Genomic DNA, 22,950 nt, shown 5'->3' with positions numbered 1-22,950 from the left:
AGAGGGCAGGAAGCAGATTTGAGGTATGGGTGAGGCAGGCTTGGTTTCACTGCGAAAAGCCACTGATTTTTAGCGTTATTTTATCCTCAAAAAATTTCACAGAAAAATTTGAGCTCGTGATTATTCGAAAATAAACGCTTAACGTGAACGCACCTGAACGGGGGATCTTGAAGTGTAGCGGGTATGTTTTTCTTGTAAGAAGGCAGCGTATGCAATCACTATCCCCAAGGCGGCCCCATGTATTCCACCTTTGTCTAAGTGGCTTCAGGGAATTTGACTTCCAGCTTGTTCAGAGACATGTGGGGTGGGGTGCCGATTAAATATAAGTCTGCTGTGGGTTCCTTTATTCGGCTCTGTGGGGTCCCATGCCCTGGGGGTTCTTGTGGCTACAGACCCCTGGAATTAGACCAGGGTTTGTGTCTGTGTGCCTCGTGGGTTCCCGAGACATCTGGTTCAGTTGCACTGAATTACCAGAATTTTTCAGCCATGGTGGTCACATACAGCCCAGACTATATATTCAGAGCAAAAAAGGGGGGGGGGGATGGTATAAATTAGCCGTTTTCTGACCTGAATAGAAGAATAGCCAATCATTTGGGACAGACAACCAGGAACAGCCAAATTCATATGTTGGCTGCTGATCCCTTCTTGGAGGAAGAAGGAAGAGCTTAATGGAAGGAAATATAGCAAGAGCAGCGATTAGGCTTCTGAGGCCAACTTAGTGTTATTCCCTATAAAGTCATTCTCACAAAATTTATTCACTCATTCGGCAAACTTACGGAGTGGCCACTATTCATCATGCACAGAACATCCCTGGAGGTTCAAAGATGAAGAAGATATACTTCTACCTTTAGATAAGCTCAAAGTCTAATGGGGAGATAGGCATGCAAACAATTTATCGATGTACACAGTGATAAGTGCTATGATAAAACTGTGAGTACAAGGGGCAGTTGGAGGAACAAAAGAGGGGGGAGGCAAAGGTGAGTGGGGGTGGGAAATGAGTCCAGGCAAATTTTTTACAGAGAAGAGTCTTTTGAACTGAAAATCCATATTGGGTAGTGAGAGTCTGGGAACTTGGCTCCTGTCCTTCCTGAGTTGCTTGTTAATTAGGACAAGCCACCTCACTGCTTTGGCCTTTACTTTCTCAAGAAGATAAAGGCCCACGAGATGTTCCGAAAAATCTGGGTCAGCCCTAAATGTTACAGTCTGGTAAGCACGTTTATCTTAGTGGACTCTTTCAGAACAAGCAGTAATCATTGAGCCTACTCCCTTCATCTTTTGGAGGTCACGATTGGAAAGCTTTCTTGAGGCAGATAGTCAAGAGAATTCTTCTGCCCTCCTCCCAGCCTCTTACTTATTCAGATGTGGTGTCTGGTTAAGCACCAAAGTCATTGCCCTGTGTATGTGTAAATGGGATCAAGAAAGCTGAGTTCAGTAGCATAAGGAAACGAGATACAGTGCTGACTGCAGTGGGGGGGGTGGTGCTTGGGTGGCCGTCTCCATGGGGGTCTGTGTTCAGCCTCATTAATCTTGCCTTTGATGTTTTCAGGAAATGACTTATTAAAGACTTTTTGTAGAAAAGATTTCTCATCTGCATCCCAAATTTAAATTAAAAGCTGGATGTAAGATTTAAGGATGCTCTTTATGCCTATTTATCGATGTTCATAGATGGTATAATATTGGAGGAGAAAATGATGCAATTTATATCCATTTTTAGAAAGGAGGAACCCTAAGAGGGAGAAAGTGAACAGTTAGCCACTGTTAGTAAGCTGACATCCAGCTAATACTCAGTTTATGTTGATGTCCCCCCACTTTTTGCTCTTTTAGATGGTTCCTAGCCTTTAATAGGTCTTGATGGTCGTAGGAACCAGGCAACCCTGGACATGTGGTCTGTAATTCTCAAATAACCGTTACTTCCTCTGAGAGGCCATGTCCATGCACGTAAGTATGTTTCAGTGGGGCACTGATCAACAGGGTTTTTCATTTAACACACGATCATTAAAATGAAATACCATATTTTTTTTCATCGAACAAGTCATCTGCTTGTTGCTACTTTAACTCTTCATAGTCTAACAGAGGTGTGAGGTGTCTTTGAAAAGTAATCCAGTTATCATTGTATTTGAGGGGAGGTTTTTTCCACCACAATACCAAATGTATTTGAAGAAGCCCATCATTCTGCAAACAGCTGTTTCTGTTAAGATACTGTGACTGACAAAGGGTAATTTTCAGCTTCCTAGGGTCCTTTTCTTATTCTGATGGATGGTGGAGCTTTCTCTTCGAAACATAAAAAAGTACATTTCACAGGGTTTTTCTACCACCAAGTGCCTGGGAAATCTTGGATCTGACAGACTCACTCTCATAACTCCCAAGAAGACTTAGGTGGGATTTGAATCTCTACAATGCTACTTTTCTCTTCTCCGTCAAAGGCTTTGTACTCATTTGTCAAAAGCCTGAAGGTAGGAAAAAGGAAATAGATTGAATTGTGGAGGTTTTATAAATGCTCTGCAACTTTTTCCTTTGTCTGTCATCAGCTTTTTGAGGCAGATGCATTTCAGAAATTTCACTGGCCATTTTCTCCCCTTGCTGCTTTTTGGGTGCAATTTCAAAGTGAGTAGATGGGAAGGGGGGACTGGAAGATTCATGGGTGTAGTAGCACATCCTTCAGCAGAGAACCACTTTCCTATGGGATCACTTTGCTGTTTTCTTAACTCAGTAACATAGCGAACGACCAGATGAGAATGATTTGTTTTTAAGGCCAAAGGAAATGGAAAAGAAGTGAAATTCAGGCAAGCATCAATGAACTTACGTGCTAATCTCTGCAATGCTTCTTTAATTTTGCATGTATATTTGGGAAGGGAGAGAGAGGGTTCTTTGTCTTCACTAGCCTTAGCTGCTGTTTCTCAGGTAGTGCCAGCTCTACTGGCGGATGGCAACTGTCACAAGGACAAGACTTGTAGAGTCCTTTATGACATGGTCTGCTTCTTTGCACTGAGGCCATGGCAACTCTGAACATGTGGGTCTAGAAGGAGGGCTTGGGACACCATTGACTCAGCTTGGGAAACCTGAGGGGTGATTTTTTTCAGACCAAGATAGTGTCTGGGCTGTTACAGACCCAGTGTGATGGGATATCTTGTCATCCATTCAGAGTGCTTAGCTGGTCTAAAGAAAACACTGGAACGTTTCTAGTCCCTAGTCATTGGTTTTCCAAAGGCCAAGAACAATAGGTCATTACAGACTGTGCTGGGTCATCCCTCCCCTGCCTCCACCCCAACCCATCCCAACATGTTTACCAAAGCCTTAATCCCCTACGAGGACCAAAAGCAAATGTTAGCAAATGTCAAAAACCAAGTGTATCCCCTCCCCCCGCTCTCAACTCCAATTAAAGTATTTTGGCCTATAATTAAGTTTGGGCCTCTTGAAGAATGAATACTATACAGCGGAGATTTGTTACCACCAAATGTTGTGCATATAAATATGTCATTCTGAGTTCTAGAGTTGTTTTGAAAAAACTTAAGGGGCTTGGTTTTCTTTTGAAATGTAGTGTTCCACAGATAACGTTGATATTACATTATTTGGTCTCGTCATCTATTGTTTGGATAGAAAATGCAGACTTTTTGGTCTTTTATAAGCCTTCTTTTACGTAAGCGGCAGTCTCTGGTAAGGTAGTATTGCTGTACATTTGCATTGTTACAGAATTAAATTATGGACTCTGCCATTCAAAACAGAATGCTTTATAAATCAAGTAAAATCTCATAACTAAGATGAATAAGTATTTTTACGTCTTATGCTGCCTCATATTCCATACTTTAGTTTTAGAGCCCAAGTTGATGTAATTATTAAAGTGTGATTCTTTTTTCCTTTTCTGTTTCTGTGTACTGTTTTTGCTCCGTCCAAATGTCATTAGTTTTCCAAGACGAGGCTTAAGAAAAGTTATTATATGTAAGGGACAGTAATCTCAAAGCACAAAGGCAGGCAGTAATTCTTTATCTGTAGATTGCCAGGAAAGGTGCCAAATACATGGTGTTCTCTCTCTGCCTGGCTTCCTCCCCCCCTCTCTGATTGCATTCAGTGTAAACGATGTTAAAACTCTAAATTGTAACAATGGTAAAATCCTAATGTATTCCTTTTCTTTTTATTGTTTAAACGGATCTATTGTTTGGAACTCCCAAATATAAGAGACGGCCCTCCTTATAAAGCTGTCTCAAGAAGGGGTTACAAACTGTGTTCTGTGCAGACGTCTATGGTTGTGTTTGCCACTCATCTGGAAAAGCTGTCAAGGTGGGTTTGCAATTCCAAGGCGATCCTGCTCAGCCTGGGAATTGGAGCGGTGGTCCTAAATGGGACTATGCAGGAAGAGGAAACCTAGTCTATGGAGAAGGAAGGTCGGGAGTAAGTTCTTTAGATCTGGTTAGGGGGCGGGATCTCCAAATGCCGCTGTGGTTAGTGATGAGGAAGGACTGAAATTCAGAAGAGTGAGCAGAGATAGGTATGGAGATTTACAATCTGAGCCAGGGTGGTGATCGATGAAACTTGACAAGAACTTCATTTCTCCAGAGAAAGAAATTAGAGAGGAGAGCAGAGGATTTAGGACTGAACCTTGGGGAAATCTTAATGTTAGGGTGTGGGAGGAGGAAAAGAGACCCCAAAGTATAAACTAGCATGCTTGGCTGTGGAAGCCACCAAGCATCCCTGCTTCCCGCGGGGCTGTTAACTCGGAGCCAGAGGATCTCAGTTATACTGGGTGGAGGGTGGAGAATCTGGAGGCTGAAATCCTTGTGACTTTGCTTTGGTGCAGATTGTGGTAGGTGTAAAATGAAGCTGTATGTTTTTCTCGTAGGAGGCACACAAATCGGGGAGGGGAACCCACTATTATTGTGGTTTTAAGCACACGTAAGGATTCCTAAGCTACTTTTATGAAATCAGAAAACTCTTAGTGCCAACAAATTCTTCCTTTTCCAGGATATGCAGAGGAATGTGAAGGTACATTGAAATTGAGATATTATTTGATTTTATAAATCATTTAATTTGGTCACAAATAAATTGATCATCGGAAGAGACGAAAGGACAAAGCCGACAGAAAACAATAGTGGCTCCTGTAATTTCTCAAGCTATGTGTTAAGTTATACTCAGCTTCTTGCCACAAGGAAAATGATAGAGCCCCTTTGTGGCTGTGATCTGGTATTTAAAAGGGCTGTTGCAGTGCATCTGGCTTTGCGTTAAGTGTGGTTCTATAAAGTTGAATCTCACACCTCGATTCACGGTGAAATTCGAGGAATGCTTTAGTGACGAGATAACTAAATACGGAGAAGTGATTGTGGACACCATTTAGTCATGTTAAGTAAGAAAAATTCATAGCATGTGCTAAAAACACTCCGTGAACTAGGACGCCTGGGTGGCTCAGTTGGTTGAGCGTCCGACTTAGGTTCAGGTCATCTTCTCACGGTTCGTGAGTTCCAGCCCCCGCATGAGGCTCTGTGCTGACAGCTTGGAACCTGGAGCCTGGTTCAGATTCTGAGTCTCCCTCGCTCTCTGCCCCTCCCCCCGCTTGCACTGTCTCTCTCCCTCTCCCATCCTCCCTCCCTCTCTCTCTCTCTGTCTCTCTCAAAAATGAATAAACAGTAAAAAAAAAAAAAAAAAAGCACGCAGTGAGCTAACCCATTTCTCCTGTGGATTCAGGCAGCCTAGCAGGTTGCACTCTTGGGTCCAAAAAAATAAATAAATTTTAAAAAGCTGCCTTTTTTCTCCACCCCTTTCTCCAATAAGCTCATGCACTGTAAAAAAAAAAAAAAATTATCATCTGTGGGAAAAAGAATTGCTGACATTTGTGCTTGTCTTAAAAGGATTATAGTGGACCTGGTAATGCAATTGAGAGAATCACTAGCATCTTTGTATAGTGCTCATGAGTTAAACAAATACAACAACAGATCACATTTGATGATGTGATAAATCCCTGTCCAGTGACATCCTTTGCTGTCACATAGTAGACACCATAATTAGCAGCCAGGTCAGCATTTCGGCAACACCAAAGGCATATTTGATTGCCCAGGACTGACATCTTATCCTGTCTGGAAGTGCTTAAACACATCAATAAAACTTTGAAAGAGCCGAGACTCCAAAATACACTTTGGTCTCATTTACCCAAGTGATCCAGGACCATTGCTTCTGGAACCTGAAGAACAACATGAGTGCCAGATGTAGAGATTTCTTCTTTGATGAACACAACGTCGGGGGATTTCAGGATGGTTCTCACATGGTGTGGATTCAGGAAAAAGAACTTTAGAGCCCAAATTGTCCAGAATAGTGGATCTAAAATGTGTAAGGTATATTTATGTGTATATGGTTATCTAACATTTTCCCTCCATTTTCTTGATTGCTTGTCGATGTAGATCCAAATCCGGAATCTTAATTTCACAGGCATGATTTTACATCTCACATCAGGAAATTTTTATTTAAAATTTTATTATGTTTTGTCCTGTTGTGATGGTATCACAGTATTCCTAATATTTTATGTTTTCCACATAATTTGATGCGTATCAAAGTAGGGCAGAGCAAAGTGCCTACGAGAATGAGTTCTGGCATCAGCCTCCCTGGGTTTTAGTTCCGGTTTTGTCACGTTTTTAATTGTGTGCATTTCTCTTAGTTTCCTCATCTCAAAGGTGAAGGTTACAAGGGTATCCATCTTAGAGGGTTGGTTCAAAGCTTAAATGAGCCAATGGATGTAAAACCCTCCTTACCGGTCTCCTCCACTCACAGCTTGGAGCTGCATAAACTTGGTAGTTTGTTGCCAGCTTTGTGTAAATATCAGCGCAGGCTCATCCAACTCTTCATTTGTAGGGTCGGTGTGCTAGAGAGAACTGCAAGTACCTCCACCCTCCTCCACACCTAAAAACGCAGCTGGAAATTAATGGACGGAACAATCTGATTCAACAGAAGACTGCCGCAGCCATGTTCGCCCAGCAAATGCAGTTTATGCTCCAGAATGCTCAGATGGCATCACTTGTAAGTCACGGCTATGTCTTGGGCAAAAACTGTATCTATGCCTTTTTGTTTTTGTTTTTGTTTTTGTTTTTGTTTCAAGAATATCGCTCTACATCGGAATAACCTTGCCGGGCCTTCGGGAACGTAGTTCCAGAAGGATTTAGGATGCCTGTTAATGTATTCATTGACACTACAAAGCTGTGGCGCACGTGAAGGGAGCCTTTGGGTGTGTTGGGTTTAAAACCTGGGTTGCATTTACCATTAATTCACCTTATAGAAGAATATGAATATTAATATTCTAAGATGAGGAGGTTTGATGATTATTACAAGTAAACCGTTGAATTCTAGGATGTTAATTGAAATGTCCTTGCTCTTTGATGGTGGTTTTTGTTCCTTTTTAATAGGCTTTCTACTTTGGAATAATTACAGATTTAAGGAAAAGTTGCAAAGACAGAACAGAGAGTTCCCATATTATCCCTCACCCAGTGTCCCCCACTGTTAATTTCTTATGTTTTCATGACATATGAAATGAAGAAAGTGACATTTTCCACATTACCGTGAACTAAACTCCTGAATTTTTTCAGGCTTCATTAGTCTTTCCGTGAGTGTGCCACCTTTCTGTTCCAGTGCCGAATCCAGGGTACCACCGTGTATTTTATTTGACTGCAGTCTCCCCTCTCTCGCCTGGTCTGTGACCATTTCTCAGTCTTTCCCCGTTTCCCGTGACCTTGACATTCTTGACGAATCCTGGCCAGGTATTTGATGGTGGTTTAACATAACCCAGCCACGGAGTTTCCCTTTGCAGAAATTACAAAGATTATGTTGTCATTCTAGACTAGCGTCTAGTATTTTTGTGGATCATTGAGTTGAAATGGATCCTTTAAAAAAAGTGCTTTTGTCCCTTTTACGGTTTAGTCGGAGACCCTCCAGGAGGAATTGGAAACTGTCCCTTTTCTACTGAGCCCTTTCAGGTCTCAAGTTTAGTTCAGTGGTGTCCCATTCCCTTAAACCATTACCTAGATGCTAATTCGAAAGTGTCACGTTGTCATTGTTACCCATTTCATCAGTGACTATGTAATAAACTCACTGAAAGCTGAAAGGTATACATAATATTTAGATGCAACAAAAAAATGTGGGGGTAGGTTAACCTGCACTCAGCAAAGCCTATTTCATTATAGCACTGATTCTCAGAATTCAAGGAAATCAATATGGAGAGGGCACCCCTTAACTGGTACATCTTTATAGATAGTGCACAAAACAGGTGGTAGAGGGCATTGATGAGTTGCTACAATTTTGCACCATGATCCTCTTTTTCCAGAAAGTCCAGACAAATTTAAGCAAAATGAGTAGATTTCATCTCCTGTACTATTAGTTTGCCAAAAACATTTGCCTTGGAACTCAGTGGTGATAAATTATATTCATAAATTAGTTCCCAGAAGGTCATTAGTGAGCTCTTTAGAGCTGTTCTTTGACCTTTAGTAATACTTCATATTGTTGAACTCCTTCTCCAAACTCTTTCATTAGCTTTCACGCACTGATTTCCATTTTTTGCTATTTCTAAAGGGGTAGGGAAGAGACAGTGCTCTAGATACTGAGAATAGCATGAACAGAGCCGCAGAGAAATGACATGCGTGGTGAGTCCAGAAAATGTGAGTAGAAGGACAATATAGCAAGGGAGCTTTTCATCCACCATTATTACTACTCTTGGCCTCTCATAGGATGTCTCAGTCTCAGACTGAGCAAAGAATAGGGGCCAGATTGTATCACACACCTGAGCCCAATATTTCCTACAGTGCCGGCACATGTGTTTTGTTTTGTTTTGTTTTTTTCATAGGTCAAGGGACAGCAATGGAGCATCCATCAAATGCCCTGTTTCAGGGAATCAGAGAGCAGAGCCTGGGATAAAGTAGGGGTAAAGGCAGAAGGCAGACTATTCATCTTCTATTCAACCTCCAGGAGAATCTTTCCATTCCCCTCTCAACCATTCATGCATTATTGATCATGCTGCCTCACCCTGGAGAATAGGGAGTGGCTTTTTTTAGAGTCCAATAAGAGATCCATTGAGTTTTCCAGCCTCTTGTGCTTTCTAATTTGATTCTCCATGCTTTCTGTAATAGAATACATTTCCTTTTTTTCTTCAATGAGGGTAATTTCAGATTTCAGGCTGCAGAATATGACTGATAGGACTCACAGGAGTACAATTTATTTTATAGCATATCGTAAGATACAAGACATTACTTAGAAGACCCCAGGGAACAATTGGAAATTGCTTTCTACCTTGTAGATTATTTAACAATAGCTGTTGTGATGTGATAAACTGATAAAAGATTAATTTCTGCAGTTATTATGTATACAAAAAACTCACCCCAAGATGATTGATATGATCCTATTTTGTGGTCTAGAAAGCTTTGTAGGCGTGTTGTAATTGCGCTAGTGTGAGCAATTTTAAGTGACATTTACCAGTCTGGTTTGAAAGAAATGTTCTTTCTTGTGGATCTTGATATTACTATAGAAATAACATACGATTTTACTTAATTTTTCTTGTACCTACGCTCCCCAAACATCTCTCTATGCTTTTGAACCCCACCACCCTGGTAATCTGGTTCTTCTTCCCTAAAATAGTCAAGCTTTTGTTTAAATTTCCAATGTTGGTATTTTTTTTTCCAGTCCTGATATTTGTGTGGTTGCATATTAAGACCCGTTTGGTATCACTGGCTTGAACTTCAGGTCTTTCCACAAAGCATACTTTGATCCGTTTCTAGGATACCAAAAGAGCACATCTGCTTTTGGAAAATTGAGTATGGTTTGCTTATTATAAGCCCCCAGATAAAGGGAATGTCAACCTAAATGGGATGGTAGCTAGAGGACAGATTCTGTTCACTGTGCCTGAACAATGAATAAAAGCCACACCTAGTCAATTTGGGTGGAATGCTTGCTGTAGCAGGCAGGTTTGCTCACTGTATTTAACAGGTCTGAATTGACATTTGCTAGTATAAAATTCTACCTCTGAAAGCTTTTGTTGGATTTATTAAGGAAGTTTAGCAAGTGAGACAAAGGGCGTGACTCCCCAGTGTTTTTCAATGCAGTTAAGAGAGACAGTTGCTGATGATCACAGCAAAAAAAAAAAAAAAAGAAAAAGAAGAAAAAGAAAAATCATGTTTAAGAACTCCCCCTGGCATAATTAAGAGGCAAACACGAGCCCCATAGAAGAATTTTAGGGAAAAGCAGGCACGCTGGATTGGGATTGCTCTCAAGCAAAGCTAATGTCTTAAAATTTCAATTTCACAATTAGGAATTTTCGTTATGGAGGGGGAGAAGGACTCTCAACTGCTGGATGTAATGTGTGCTTGTATTCAGTGGATATGATGTTGTAAGTCTATTAAAAATATTTCTGATGTAGACATTTTGCATAATCTAGACCTGTCTGTATCTAGTAAACTCCTTTAGTTTCTCTCTTTGAATGTGGTGATTCACATGGAGGCAGTTCTTTACACGCAGGTGGACTTCACCCAGTCAAGTGTATTCACCTGATGATTTATATACAGGTTATTGGTTCAGCTATTGGGGTGTGCCAAGTCCTCTGGTCTGCTGTATGTTTTTCATGGCTTGCATTCCTGTGGCCAAGTTACGGTGTTCCAAACCACAGAGCCTATAAACATGGGTTCCCCTCCAGACTTTTCCTTCATTGCAGACAGAATCATCTGATGTCTGTCTGGACCCCCCACCTTTTTACAACAATTTTATAATTCTGTTTACCACAGACATTGCCCATAAACCAGCTTATATCTTTGCCTGACATTAATATAGTAAGGAGTGAAGGTGATGTAACACTTCAGAGCCAAAAGGGGAAAAAATAGGAAGTTCCAGTAGATAGAAGGAAGGTGGATACACCGATAGCGAATAATGTCTAGAGTCCAGCATTTTCAATATTTTTCTTCCTTAATTAAGTAGGACTGATAAAGTATAATATTATTCCATTCTGAAACTTTGGACTGGGGCAGTTTTAAGTGAACAGAAGTAGAATTGCAAAATAATTTGTTGACGTTTTAATTTTTGAAAACATTAAGTACTTAAATGAGTAAGTAGTTAAAGACAAAGGGTATCCTTCCCTCACCAGAATACATCGTACATTTAGCATATTCACATCAGAGTTACACTTTTTCTGGTTCACATATAGTTCATATGGTTCACACACAAAACTAACTTTATTGCCCGAAGTATCTTCTGTCTCCCTATTGTCATGGCTCTTTTGTTAAAAATTACCATGAAAAAAAGGTGGGCAAGCCATTTTGTAGATTGAATGGAAAAGGAAACCGTATCGCAGATGACCAGTCTCATGATCCGTACAGAAATTACAATGTATTTTAATGAAGGTTCTTTGGCGGATTTTTCAGCTTATCTACTCTTGAGACGATACATGATGACATTGAGCTCTTTCATCTCAATATGCTGACATCTAAATGTTTTGTAAAGTGATTTTTACAAAACGTTTAAGTCGGCGATGACAGGCATTATGTAATTATCACGGTAATGTGCTCTTAATGTAATTATGACTGTCATTATCATGTGAAGTTCTGCGTTGACTGAGGTTGACCACATCGCATCACAGGAGTGTATGGAGTCATACCATGCATCCAGTCCCCCAATTGCATCCGGATTTTACCATGTTTGCTAAAAGGCTAGACAAGATTTTACTTTTAGATATCGCAGCTGAAGCCTAACATTATTTGTTCAACTAATTGTTCCCAGGGGTAGACTTACCTTGAGGTTAGCGAAGGCTCAGGGCCCCTCATTTGCATGGGCTCCGTCCAAGGCCCTGGCAAATGTGCTGGAGCCCTAGCAATGTGTTTGCAATGCCTTTGTAAGATTTGCAAAAGATACCCGTGTATTCTTTGTTCTTAAGACTCCCCTACCCTACCCAACTGCCTCAACTTCAGGCCCCCCAGACCCTGGATTCACTCCTGATTGCAGTTGCTGGGCCAAAGTAGAGCCGTTGTTCAGGTCCTTTGCCTAGGCCGTGCCTGTCACACAGCTTGAAGCTCCTTCTGTAGTAAAACGAAAGAAGTCTCACCAGCAGTCGGTTTTCTGCCTTGCCCCAACTCTGTTAACGCACAGTGTGAAATCTTGTTTTTCCCGAAGTTAAACAGAAGCGCTACAATTTTTGCAGCCCAACAGAGAGCATTGGTACATGATATCTTTTACAGTGCCCATTCCTCTGATAGTAACTAATCTCAACATTCTCCCATGTGCCTCCCTCATATATTCCCACGGGATAAATTCAACGTAATCTCCTCTCAGCCCATTGTGTGTCCTTCTCCTCTGGGGCTGGTTGGCTCAGTTGGTTAGAGCCTGGAGCTAATGAGACCGTGTGGGCCTGTTAGCTTCTCTGAGATGAAGGCAGGAAGTTTGGAGGGCTCTGGGAAGATCTTTTTCTCTGAATGGAAGATGAAACAACAGCAACAGTCGACAAAATCAATGCTTGACAGCCTCACCTATTGAGGATGATTTTTTTTCTCTCAGCAAAACCATCCCCTTGCTCAGATCAATAGAGTTCAGTAGGGAGAACCACCAGGAGACTTAGTGTAAAGCCTGTGGTGGCCCCTGGCACCTGACAATGATCTTAAACTGGTCGCCCACACAATCCTATTTTGCCTTCGTATCCTTTATGCATCTACTGAATATTTTAAACTCTCCTTTCCCTGGTCTCTGCTCTTATGCCACTCTGTGGATACCAGTCATATTAACAATTCACTAGTCTGGAACCACGCATTAAGAAGCTGCCTGTCGGGGCTTCTGGGTGGCTCAGTCTGTTAAACATCCAATTTTTCTCTTTTTTTTAGTTTATTTATTTATTTTGAGAGAGCGTGAGAGCATGTGGTGTGCGTGGTGGGTGCTAGCGAGCGAGTGGGGGAGGGGCAGAGAGAGAGAGGGGGAGGGAGAGAGAGAGAGTCCCAAGCAGCCTGTGTGCCCAGCAAGGAGCCCATTGTGGGGCTTGATTCCACGACAGTGAGATCTTGACCTGAGCTGATATCAAGAGTTGGATGCTTAAGCGCCTGAACCACCAAGGCTCCCCAAGTGTCCGACTCTTAATTCCAGCTCAGGTCTTGATCTCAGGGTCAAGCCCTGAGAGTTTGAGCCCCAAGTTGAGCTCTGCACTGGGCATGAAGCCTACTTATAGAAAGAAAGAAAGAAAGAAAGAAAGAAAGAAAGAAAGAAAGAAAGAAGGGAGGGAGGAAGGAAGGAAGAAGGAAGGAAGGGAAGGAGGGAGGGAGGAAGGAAGGAAGGAAGAAGGAAGGAAGGGAAGGAGGGAGGGAGGGAGGAAGGAAGGAAGGAAGAAGGAAGGAAGGGAAGGAGGGAGGGAGGAAGGAAGGAAGGAAGAAGGAAGGAAGGGAAGGAGGGAGGGAGGAAGGAAGGAAGGAAGGAAGGAAGAGGGAAGGAGGGAGGGAGGAAGGAAGGAAGAAGGAAGGAAGGAAGGAAGAAGGAAGGGAGGGAGGAAGGAAGGAAGGAAGGAAGGAAGGAAGGAAGGAAGAGGGAAGGAGGGAGGGAGGAAGGAAGGAAGAAGGAAGGAAGGAAGAAGGAAGGAAGGGAAGGAGGGAGGAAGGAAGGAAGGAAAAAAAAGAAGTTGCATCTTTTGATCTACAGTATCACAAAGCCATTGTTTCAGAACTCTACATTGGATACCTTCTGATACTGATGATTCAGCCACTCCAGTTTAAAAATGCACACATCCCTATATTTGTGTATGTGTGTATGCTTGCATGGCACACACGTGTGTATAAAGTATCCTGTGCTGCTGACACACAATGTGCATCTATGTGAAAATACCGTTTGGGAGCAGCCTTCTGCCTCAAGTCTTCCTTAGCAGACAGGAAAACTGATGGATTGATGGATTTAGTCAATCCCTCTGCCACCACTTCTGATCCCTGAGTGTTTCTTTTGTGCTGTGATGTTTGAATTTGATTTTTCTAACTGATAATCCTAAAATTAATCAGTGGCTTAGGAATCTCTTTTCATTCAACCAAGTACATACTTATCGGGCATCTGCCCTCTAGGAATGTGTGATCTAACAATAGTAAGATGGTGAATTAATATTTTTGTGCTACTCTTAGTGTCTGATTTCTACCTGATCCTCCACATTTTTTTAGACCTTTCGCCTTTTCTGGTTTTCCTCTGTAGAGTTATCTTTCTGTTAACTCTGTGTTGTTGTGTTGTTGTGGTGGTGGTGGTGGAGGTTTGTTGAACCCTTGATAATTATAATAACCCTTAGCATCTATTTATCCTGGACTTGCATTGAAATGTTTATAGTCTCCAGACTTCCTGCGGTTCTCGGCTTTTCTCAGCTCTGGTCATCCCTCCCCCACTCATGTTTTGTTTAATCCCCTTTGTTAAAATTGGGTAACCACTTGAGTCTTTCATACTTTCCCTTTCCTGGTGGAGTACTAGTCACTTGAGTGCCGCTATTATCACATATAGTTCACCAACGTACAATTTTTAGGTCAGTCCTTGTTCACTTTTCAGGAACAGAGTCAAAACTGCCTTGCCCGTCTAAAGAAGTCATTTGCCCTCTTGCCATATTCTTACCTGTAAAATCATCTGGTGTGACACAGATTTGTCTTTGGGCACTCCGTCGTAACTGCTGGCCTATTTTGCAGCTTCTTTTCCACCAAATATGGGCAGATCCAAACCATATTGTGTCCTCCCTTACATGCTATGTTTTATACCTTTAACACTCACAACAATGTATTGATCCATCGCCTACCTTCTGTGATTAAGGTCAGAAAAGCCAGACGTAGATGAGGACAACTATTCACTTTTGACCATTGAATTTATGTATTTTTTTGGTGATTTTTTTTTTTTTTTTTTTTGCCTAGCTCTCTCTTGGGCCACGGTGACTTATTCATTAACAAGTAGGATTAGTACATAAACACCACTATCAGCTTGCGTCTGTTTATAAAGTTAACTCTCAATTATTGAGGGACCAATTAACTAGTCTGGAGGTTATGCGGGCATCACTCAGAACATCACTCAGAGAGTGTGGAGATGACCAAGCAAAAACTCTGAAAGAAAGATTATTCAGTTGTGCTCCATGTGAACAGTAAAGTCTGGGGGAAACTAAACTTATACATTTCAAAGTGCTTTGGGATTAGCTAAGGACAGAAATTCACATGGTGATGGTGAGCAGGGCTTCCTTTTATACTATATAAATGCTTGTCAGTGAGCAATAAAATTAAGGTATTATGAGTGCTAGTAAAAGTTAAAGAGTGTTATTTTTCTGGTATTAAAATCTAGTCAACAAATTATTACCAAATGTTTGCCATCCTATAAAAGGAAATGTTTAGTCGCCCACCTCTAGACAGGAGCTCAGAGAGGGAAGGCCTCAATTATGTTGACTTCAGGCAAGGACTGGCATAATTGACTTAAAGTGTCTTGCATTCATCACACAATAATTGTAATGAACCTTGGATATTACTGAAGTAACTACAAATAGATCTAAGCTGTTGGGGAGACACAAAGATTGATTTCGCATAGCACTTCACATTTTTTTCTTTATACTAGTTTGAGGGATAACCCATTTTAAATGATAACTCAATGTTCCTAAAATGTATGTGTAAACTAGAGATATTTCAGGCATAGTTTTTCAGTGGATTGTATTACAATTCAGAGGTGCTTCAAGGGGCGCCTGGATGGCTCAGTTGGTTGAGCATCCAACTTCAGCTCAGGTCACGATCTCGTGGTTCATGGGTTCGAGCCCTGCGTTGGGCCCTGTACTGACAGCTCAGAGCCTGGAGCCTGCTTGGGATTCTGTCTGTCTCTCTCTCTCTCTCTCTCTCTCTCTCTCTCAAAAATAAATAAACATTTTTTAAAAAGGTGCTTCAGAATCCCTTAAGACCCAAAATGTGGTGGCTCCTAAAATTTTACTTTCACAAGATTCTATCTATCTCCCCATTCTTAACCACTGAGTACTTATTGTTTCATAAATAAATAGTGAAGAATCCTAATTTTAGTACCAATTAAGAAAATATTGTAGTGAATATTTTAGTATTGGTTTCTAAAGCCAAACCTTTTCAACTTGTGGAATCATGCCACAAGTATTAAATTTATATACATATAAAATTAGTGCTTTACTCCAGAAATGGATGGAGTGCTTTACTTTCTTGGAACCCTCTACAATGAGGGTCAGCAATTGCTTCTGTAATTGACTAACTAGTAAGTATTTCAGGCTTTGTGGCACAAGAGGCAACGTCAAGGATACTATGTAGGTACTTCTCCAAAAAGAGAAAAAACACATATGTACAACTTTTCATCAATACAGATCTCCGAATGAGCACAGTGGAATTTATTTAAGGACAGTGAAATATGCATTTCACATACTTTTCATGTGTTATGAAATAGTCTCCATCTTTTACTTTTTTCAACCATTTAAAAATGTAGAAACCATCCTGGTTTGTCATCCTGACCATACAAACATAGGTGGGCCGGATTAGGCCCAGGGGCTGGAGTCTGCCTACCCTTACTTAGCCTGCAACACACGCTCTTTGACAGTGATTAGTCCATAACCCAGCCCCAGCGGGAATTCTGTGAGGGCTTTAAGTTGCTGAGCAAGTTCCATATTCAGAGTCCACGGCTTTCAGTGAAGTCCAGGATTAGGGGCCACTGTTCTAGAGGCGATCACTGACTTTTACGAGGTATTTCTAAGGCCCTGGTAGTTCCTAGGTACCGTGTGACCACTCTTGGCAATTCCTACCCTACCAGCTAATGCTGTTGGAGACGCTGGGAGTAAATAACTGTCTAGGTGACCTTGTTATTCATGAATCAGTTGTCTCCACCATTCTTCACGGTTTGTTTTTATAAGACGCGGAGAAAGCTGAAATTCCACCCCTCTGGTTCTCGGAGGAAAAACCTTCTCATATTTTCAAATATTTAGTAAATAATTTAGGTTCGAGTGAGTATCTGAAACAGATTTAAGTGTCCAGACCATTTCAGGTTCAGCCGGCTAGGAATTTTTTTCTTTAAAAGGTTCTTTACCCCCAAGATGGGTTCTTGTTAGCTCAACTGTCAGGCAGGGCTGCAGACGAGGTATAGGCAGGATTAAAATTGCTTATTAAAACTGAATGTGTGAGCTTGCCGGCTGCTTAACAGGTGGCTGTTAGCCAAAGCTAAGCCCTTGAAATGTTCAAACTCAATGGAATAGTTACCCTGGGGCAGAGGTGGTGGCAAGAAAACCAAAATGTCCATTTGAAAATAAATAAGGAGCTCAGGAGTCCCTGCCTAGGCCCAAGGGTTGTGCTTAGAAGAACTTGCTTCTTCTCAATAAACAGTGTTAAAGAATGAAGTTTTTACTCAAGGAGAAAATGGTTACAAAAGCGTTAATACTCATTTTAGAACGTAAAGATGGCACAGTATAGTTCGTGGCAAAACCTGAAAAAAATCCAAACATTTTCAGCAAGCCCTTTGCACTTTTTATATGGACTTCTAAGTAATTTACAACTTCTTTTCATACACTTGAAGCCTATAACAAACCTAAACAAGTTACAGTATATTCCAAAGAAAGCAGAAGTTAACCAGGAAAATTTCCCCGAAAAAGGAAGGAAAAAATTACAGAAGTTCAGAGCTACTGCAAATAGGAAGCATCACTTACATGCATTAGGCTTAAATATTATTAATTGATCACTATTTATTAGTGATTAATGATTTTTAATCTGGAAAACTCACTCACCTACAGGTCTTTTAATTCAGTAGTTTTCGAAGAGAATTGTAATAATGGTTCTTCTCACTTCTGTAAAAGGCAAAGGCAGAAAGCATCCAGGAGAAACAGCAGGGTGACTTCAGCGAGAAATATACTATGAAAGTCAGAGAGAAAAGAGAAGTAAAACAAAGTACTGTTGTGTGGTTCAAATGCAGAGTTTTTACAATGAGAGATTCTTGCTGGTTTTGAGACAACCATGAATCATCAAATTGATAAACTGTGCCTTATCGTGGAAGCATGCCTGGGTGGCAGTTTCCAAGAGATTTCCATCTCATTATATAACAATATCACATCAGCTAATTCCTGGAGCTTCACATCTCATTCAGTGAGAAGTATGGCGTGTCCTTACAGCCTTACATCACAATGCCTAGTTGGGCTGGGTCAGCCCTAGACCTGGTCCTCAGACCTTAAAGCCCCTCCCTGACTGCACCATCATCTTTCCCGGTGCCTGGTGTTGCCCCTTCCTCTGAAAGCTCTTGGCTGCCATGCATTCTCTACTCACCCTAGTGAGTCTTGTCAGTTTTGAGGGGCCAAGTTCTTTCTGTCCTTCCTAATGTGCCAATTAGCTACTTTGAGAAAATCATCTACAGTAGAGTGCTCTTTGGGAAGCCCCTTCCTTCCATGTTGGCATGTGGTTTTTTTTTTGTAAGTTTATTTATTTTGAGAGAGACAGCACAAGTGGGAGAGGAGCAGAGACAGGGAGAGAGAGAGAGAGGGAGGGAGGGAGGGAGAGAGAGAGAGAGAGAGAGAGAGAGAGAGAGAGAGAATCTCAAGCAGGCTCTGCCCTGTCAGTACAGAGACCAAGGCAGGGCTTGAACCCACAAAACTGTGGGAACATGACCTGAGCCGAAGTTGGATGCTTAACCGACTGAGCCACCCACGCGCCCCTGGCATGTGGTTTTTAATGGGCTTTGGGGAGATGGCTATGCCGGTGAAAATTTCAAGTCAGACTAGGGGGTGGGTTGGTGAATATATATATTGGCCCTCACTTCATACTCCATAGCCTCCCATTCTACCTATACTTAGGGCTGTTCCTATTCATGTGATGTAGCACAAGAAAGCAAGAAAGAACAGATGCTATTAATAATGCACCGAGAGAAACCACCAGGTGCACACCAAGGCACTGTCTACCTTATAGAGTCCCTGCTAGAAATGTACTGCATTTAACCATGGTTTGTTGTTAATCCATTAAATGCTTCCATTTCTTTTTAAACCTTATCACTGATTCTATCAGTCATTTACTAAGAATGGGGTATTACAGTGGAGAAAAGAGAACTATCAAAGAAATTAGAGCCACATTGAAAAGAAAAGATTCCCACATGTGGAACAAGCTGGAAAATAGCACACAGAGGGATAAACTACATGGTTACAGATAATAAAGGCAATACATGTATCAAGCTCTTGAGATTAGGACTTTCATAAGAGAGAAAAACCTGTGAGAGCCCTTTGCATTTCTAATGTTTTTCTTGACAAGTTGTGCTCTAGTTTATATACCTTCAAATCCTATTATGTTATGTCTCCCTGCCTAACAGGGATCCTTGGAACATTTTTTAGGGCCTCCTTTTGAGTTAGGGATATCATCCGGCCCCCTAGGTAAAGACGAGGCTGGGCAAGTCCGATTCATTTGTGAAATAGAACCTCTAATTTTTAAAAAAAAAAAACGGCCATCCCAATCTCATTTTAGGTGGACAGCAAGAAGTTGTTAGAGCTTTCACCTTTCTTTAATCTGCCCCTTTCTTCCTCACTTCCCTTCTGTCTTCTGTAATTGATAGTGGGCCAAAAAGAGGAGTGAGGTGGTGGTGGGGCTGGTGGAACTTTGGTAGGACCGGCAGCCTTAGGGCCAGGCAGTGCTGATGGAAAGAGGAAGGAGGAGAGTGGAACAGAGGGGCTTTCGGGAGAACCGGAAGTCTGCCTGCAAGGGCCATGCCTGTGTAAGGAGACAAGGCAGATTGCCTGTACAGGTGATATCACTTGTGGCAGAAGTCAAAAGCAACAATGGTAACTTGGGATATGGCTTAGGCTCTTTGAAAGAATGCCTCCTGTGTAATAATAGAAAAGAATCTATTTACCTCTAATGGCTTTTTTTTTCTCTTTTCAACGTGCAGACTTCTTTTCCTGTGAATCCACCACTTGCAGCTAATCCTGCCATGGCTTTCAATCCTTACTTACCTCATCCTGGGATGGGCCTGCTTCCTGCTGAACTTGTACCGAATGCACCTGTTCTGATTTCTGGAAACCCGCCTCTCGCATTGCCAGGAGCTGCTGGTCCCAAACCGATGCGTTCAGATAAACTGGAGGTATTGGTGTAGAAATATATAAATACCTGTAGGGTAGTATCAACCCCACGCAGAAAGCGACATTCTCAGGGCCCAGCGTTTTGAATGCTTTCAATAAATACACCTGAGTTTTTAGCTTATGAAGTATAACCTCAGAAAAATGTTAAATGTCTTACTACTGCCATTGTAGCCTGTTATGCAACGCATTGATTCAGTTGTACACAGGTCAGACGGTGTCCTAGTGTGCCCAGACATGGACACTGCATCCCCTTTGCTATGGCACAGGAGGGCTGGTGGGAATGTTCCTTTAACCCAGGCTCCAGCTTTACAGACTGGGATCGCCGTATTGTTAATGAGTCTCTACTTGGTAGAATAATCCAACTGGAAAAAAAAAAAGTAGATTAAGTCTCTATGAATGCAGAATATTAAGGGAGTATCATAGTATGCAAACCTGTTTCTCCATCTTAAGAATGATGGACTAGATAATGAATATCCCCGCTGCTTATGAAAAGGCAATCTAAAAGAAACTTCAAACAGCTTTTTTGATTTATGGAAGTCCTTCAGTCTTCCCTTGTCATTCTTCCTACATTGAAATAAATAACTAGTCCATTTCATACAAAGGCAACTCCACTGGCTGACTTAAATGCCTGGCATTTGTATCGTAATGGAATCTGACTGTACACGCAACTCAGTTGTGATCCACAATTTTGCTGGGAAAAACTGCATTGCTGTGTGACAAAGACTCATCTTGGACTTTAGCAAAATAACCCCCTCTTGAAAATTTGGCTAATTACACTTCAGGCTGTGAATTAAGCAGAAGATTAAAAAGTGGTTTTCAACAATACTTTTAAAGCAGACAACTTTCCTTTGGGCATAGTGGAATATTTTTTTTTTCTAGGAATAGAAACATCTATGTGGACATCTCACCGGGAATATGGCTTCACATTTTCCTTCAGCTTTTGTAGAATTTTCCTAGATAGATGACAAAATCACGTCTACTCTTGCTCTTACATTCACTGGCAAAATAAATAAAAGCTAATCAGCTTCCAGGCATCCATGTGATATGTGTTGTCACTGTCACTGTAATTTAAGGTTTGCCGAGAATTCCAGCGTGGAAACTGTACCCGTGGTGAGAACGATTGCCGCTACGCTCACCCTACAGATGTTTCCATGATCGAGGCAAGCGATAATACTGTGACCATCTGCATGGATTACATCAAAGGGCGATGCTCCCGGGAGAAATGCAAGTACTTTCATCCTCCTGCTCACTTGCAAGCCAAACTCAGGGCAGCTCATCACCAGATGAACCATTCAGCTGCCGCTGCGATGGTAAGAACGGACCAGGGGTTGTAGGCTGTTTGGGGGGAAATGTTAGTACATTCCTCACCTTGTCTAATATCCTTATAACCATAGTCTTGAATAGTCATGAGTGGATCGTAGTATGAATAGCCAAGGTTATAAGCTGGAAAAGAGAACACCTATTTATTCTGCTTCATTTGCTCAAATTTTCTAAAGATAATTGTTTCAAAGCTTCACTAATGATTTTAATCTACTGTGCTTTTTCTCCCATGTTTTGGAAAAGAGTAAATTCTATAACTTAAACAGTAAATTATTTTTGAGTAGTTTTGATAGCCTAGCTAATCTTAATATCCCAAAAAGGCAGAAAGTTGTCTCTCTACCCTGTAAGCCAACTTCATGGACATTTTGTCAGTAAGGTAGCAGGTGGGAAAAATATATGCATAACACTACAGTGTGATAGGTTGAGAAATAGAAATTATGATTAGTTAAGTTTGTCATAGCTGTCAATTACTTTGAAAATCTGCTTGTAGGGGCGCCTGGGTGGCTCAGTCAGTTAAGCGGCCGACTTCGGCTCAGGTCATGATCTCGCGGTCCATGAGTTCGAGCCCCGCGTCGGGCTCTGTGCTGACAGCTCAGAGCCTGGAGCCTGTTTTGGATTCTGTGTCTCCCTCTCTCTGACCCTCCCCTGTTCATGCTCTGTCTCTGTCTCAAAAATAAATAAACGTTAAAAACATTTTAAAAAAAAGAAAATCAGGTTGTAATTTTTTTCCTTTTTTTTAATGTGGGCCTTTCCTCATGTAATAGGGTATAATAATCTCAATAAGGGACAAAACCCTGAGGAAACCTCATGTTTCCTGGCCGTGGAGAAAAAAACCACCTACAGGATCCTGAAGCCCATGACAGGACCTTACCTTTTCATGAAAGAGATAGATTTACAGTAAAACCTTGGTTTGTGAGCATAATTTGTTCTGGGAACATGCTGATAATCCAAAGCACTCGTGTATCAAAGTGAATTTCAAGAACCATTGGCTCAGTTTGGATCATGTGACATTGGGCATCACGTACTAATCGTATTGCAAGACGTCGCTCATTTATCAAGTTAAAATGTATTAGAAATGTTTGCTCGTCTTGCGGAACACTCACAGAACAAGTCACTCGCAATGCAAGGTTTTACTGTATTTTCAAACATCCCTATTTGTTAAGGTTTTCCTTATTGAGTTGAAGTTGATCTTGGTGTAACTGGAACTTAAACTTATTTTATTACACAAAATAAATCAGTCCCTATTCCATATGAGTGGGACTCTTGTGTCTTTTTTTCTAAGGCAAATACTCCAGATTTCTCCAGACTTTTCTTGTAGATTCTGGACTTGCTTCACCTCCTCTGTTCTCTCAGAACTGAACCCATCACTTCATGAAAGTAGAAGAAACTTATTTTCTCCCTTGATCTGTAAAACAGTCTGTTAATGAATTTTAAAAAGACTTCACCAAATGGTTTTGGTCTTAAGTTCTTTTGAAGGAGAGGATTTTAAGCTATGAAAATAGCAAGGTATCCAGAGTGTTCACTGCAGATTTTAAACCTCCAGTTTTTTTTGATTACTTGTGTCAGTGGCATGGAGTTCAGAAGCAGTGTGGGTCTATGATACACAAGAGAAA

At 41.3% G+C, this 22,950-nt stretch overlaps 1 protein-coding gene across 12 annotated transcripts in view; it reads left to right on the top strand.

Annotated features, from left to right (window-relative positions):
* The window catches only part of MBNL3 (muscleblind like splicing regulator 3), a 111,274-nt gene that overhangs the window by 72,007 nt on the left and 16,317 nt on the right, over window positions 1–22,950 (top strand). For 11 of the 12 annotated variants that reach the window (XR_003418408.2, XM_053201699.1, XM_027054269.2 and 8 more), the window contains 3 exons: window positions 6,832–6,996; window positions 19,828–20,019; window positions 21,091–21,327. Coding sequence is in view for 11 of the 12 variants with exons in the window: in XM_053201699.1 (XP_053057674.1) it covers window positions 6,832–6,996; window positions 19,828–20,019; window positions 21,091–21,327 (594 nt within the window). In the remaining variant the exon portion in view is untranslated. Of the gene's footprint in view, window positions 1–3,413; window positions 4,276–6,831; window positions 6,997–19,827; window positions 20,020–21,090; window positions 21,328–22,950 lie in introns of those variants that run through there. The other variant, XM_027054273.2, reaches the window with a different exon arrangement.

The sequence above is a fragment of the Acinonyx jubatus genome, chromosome X, assembly GCF_027475565.1.
Source record: "Acinonyx jubatus isolate Ajub_Pintada_27869175 chromosome X, VMU_Ajub_asm_v1.0, whole genome shotgun sequence".
Lineage (NCBI taxonomy): Eukaryota > Metazoa > Chordata > Mammalia > Carnivora > Felidae > Acinonyx > Acinonyx jubatus.
This window is presented reverse-complemented; position numbering and strand designations above follow the sequence as displayed.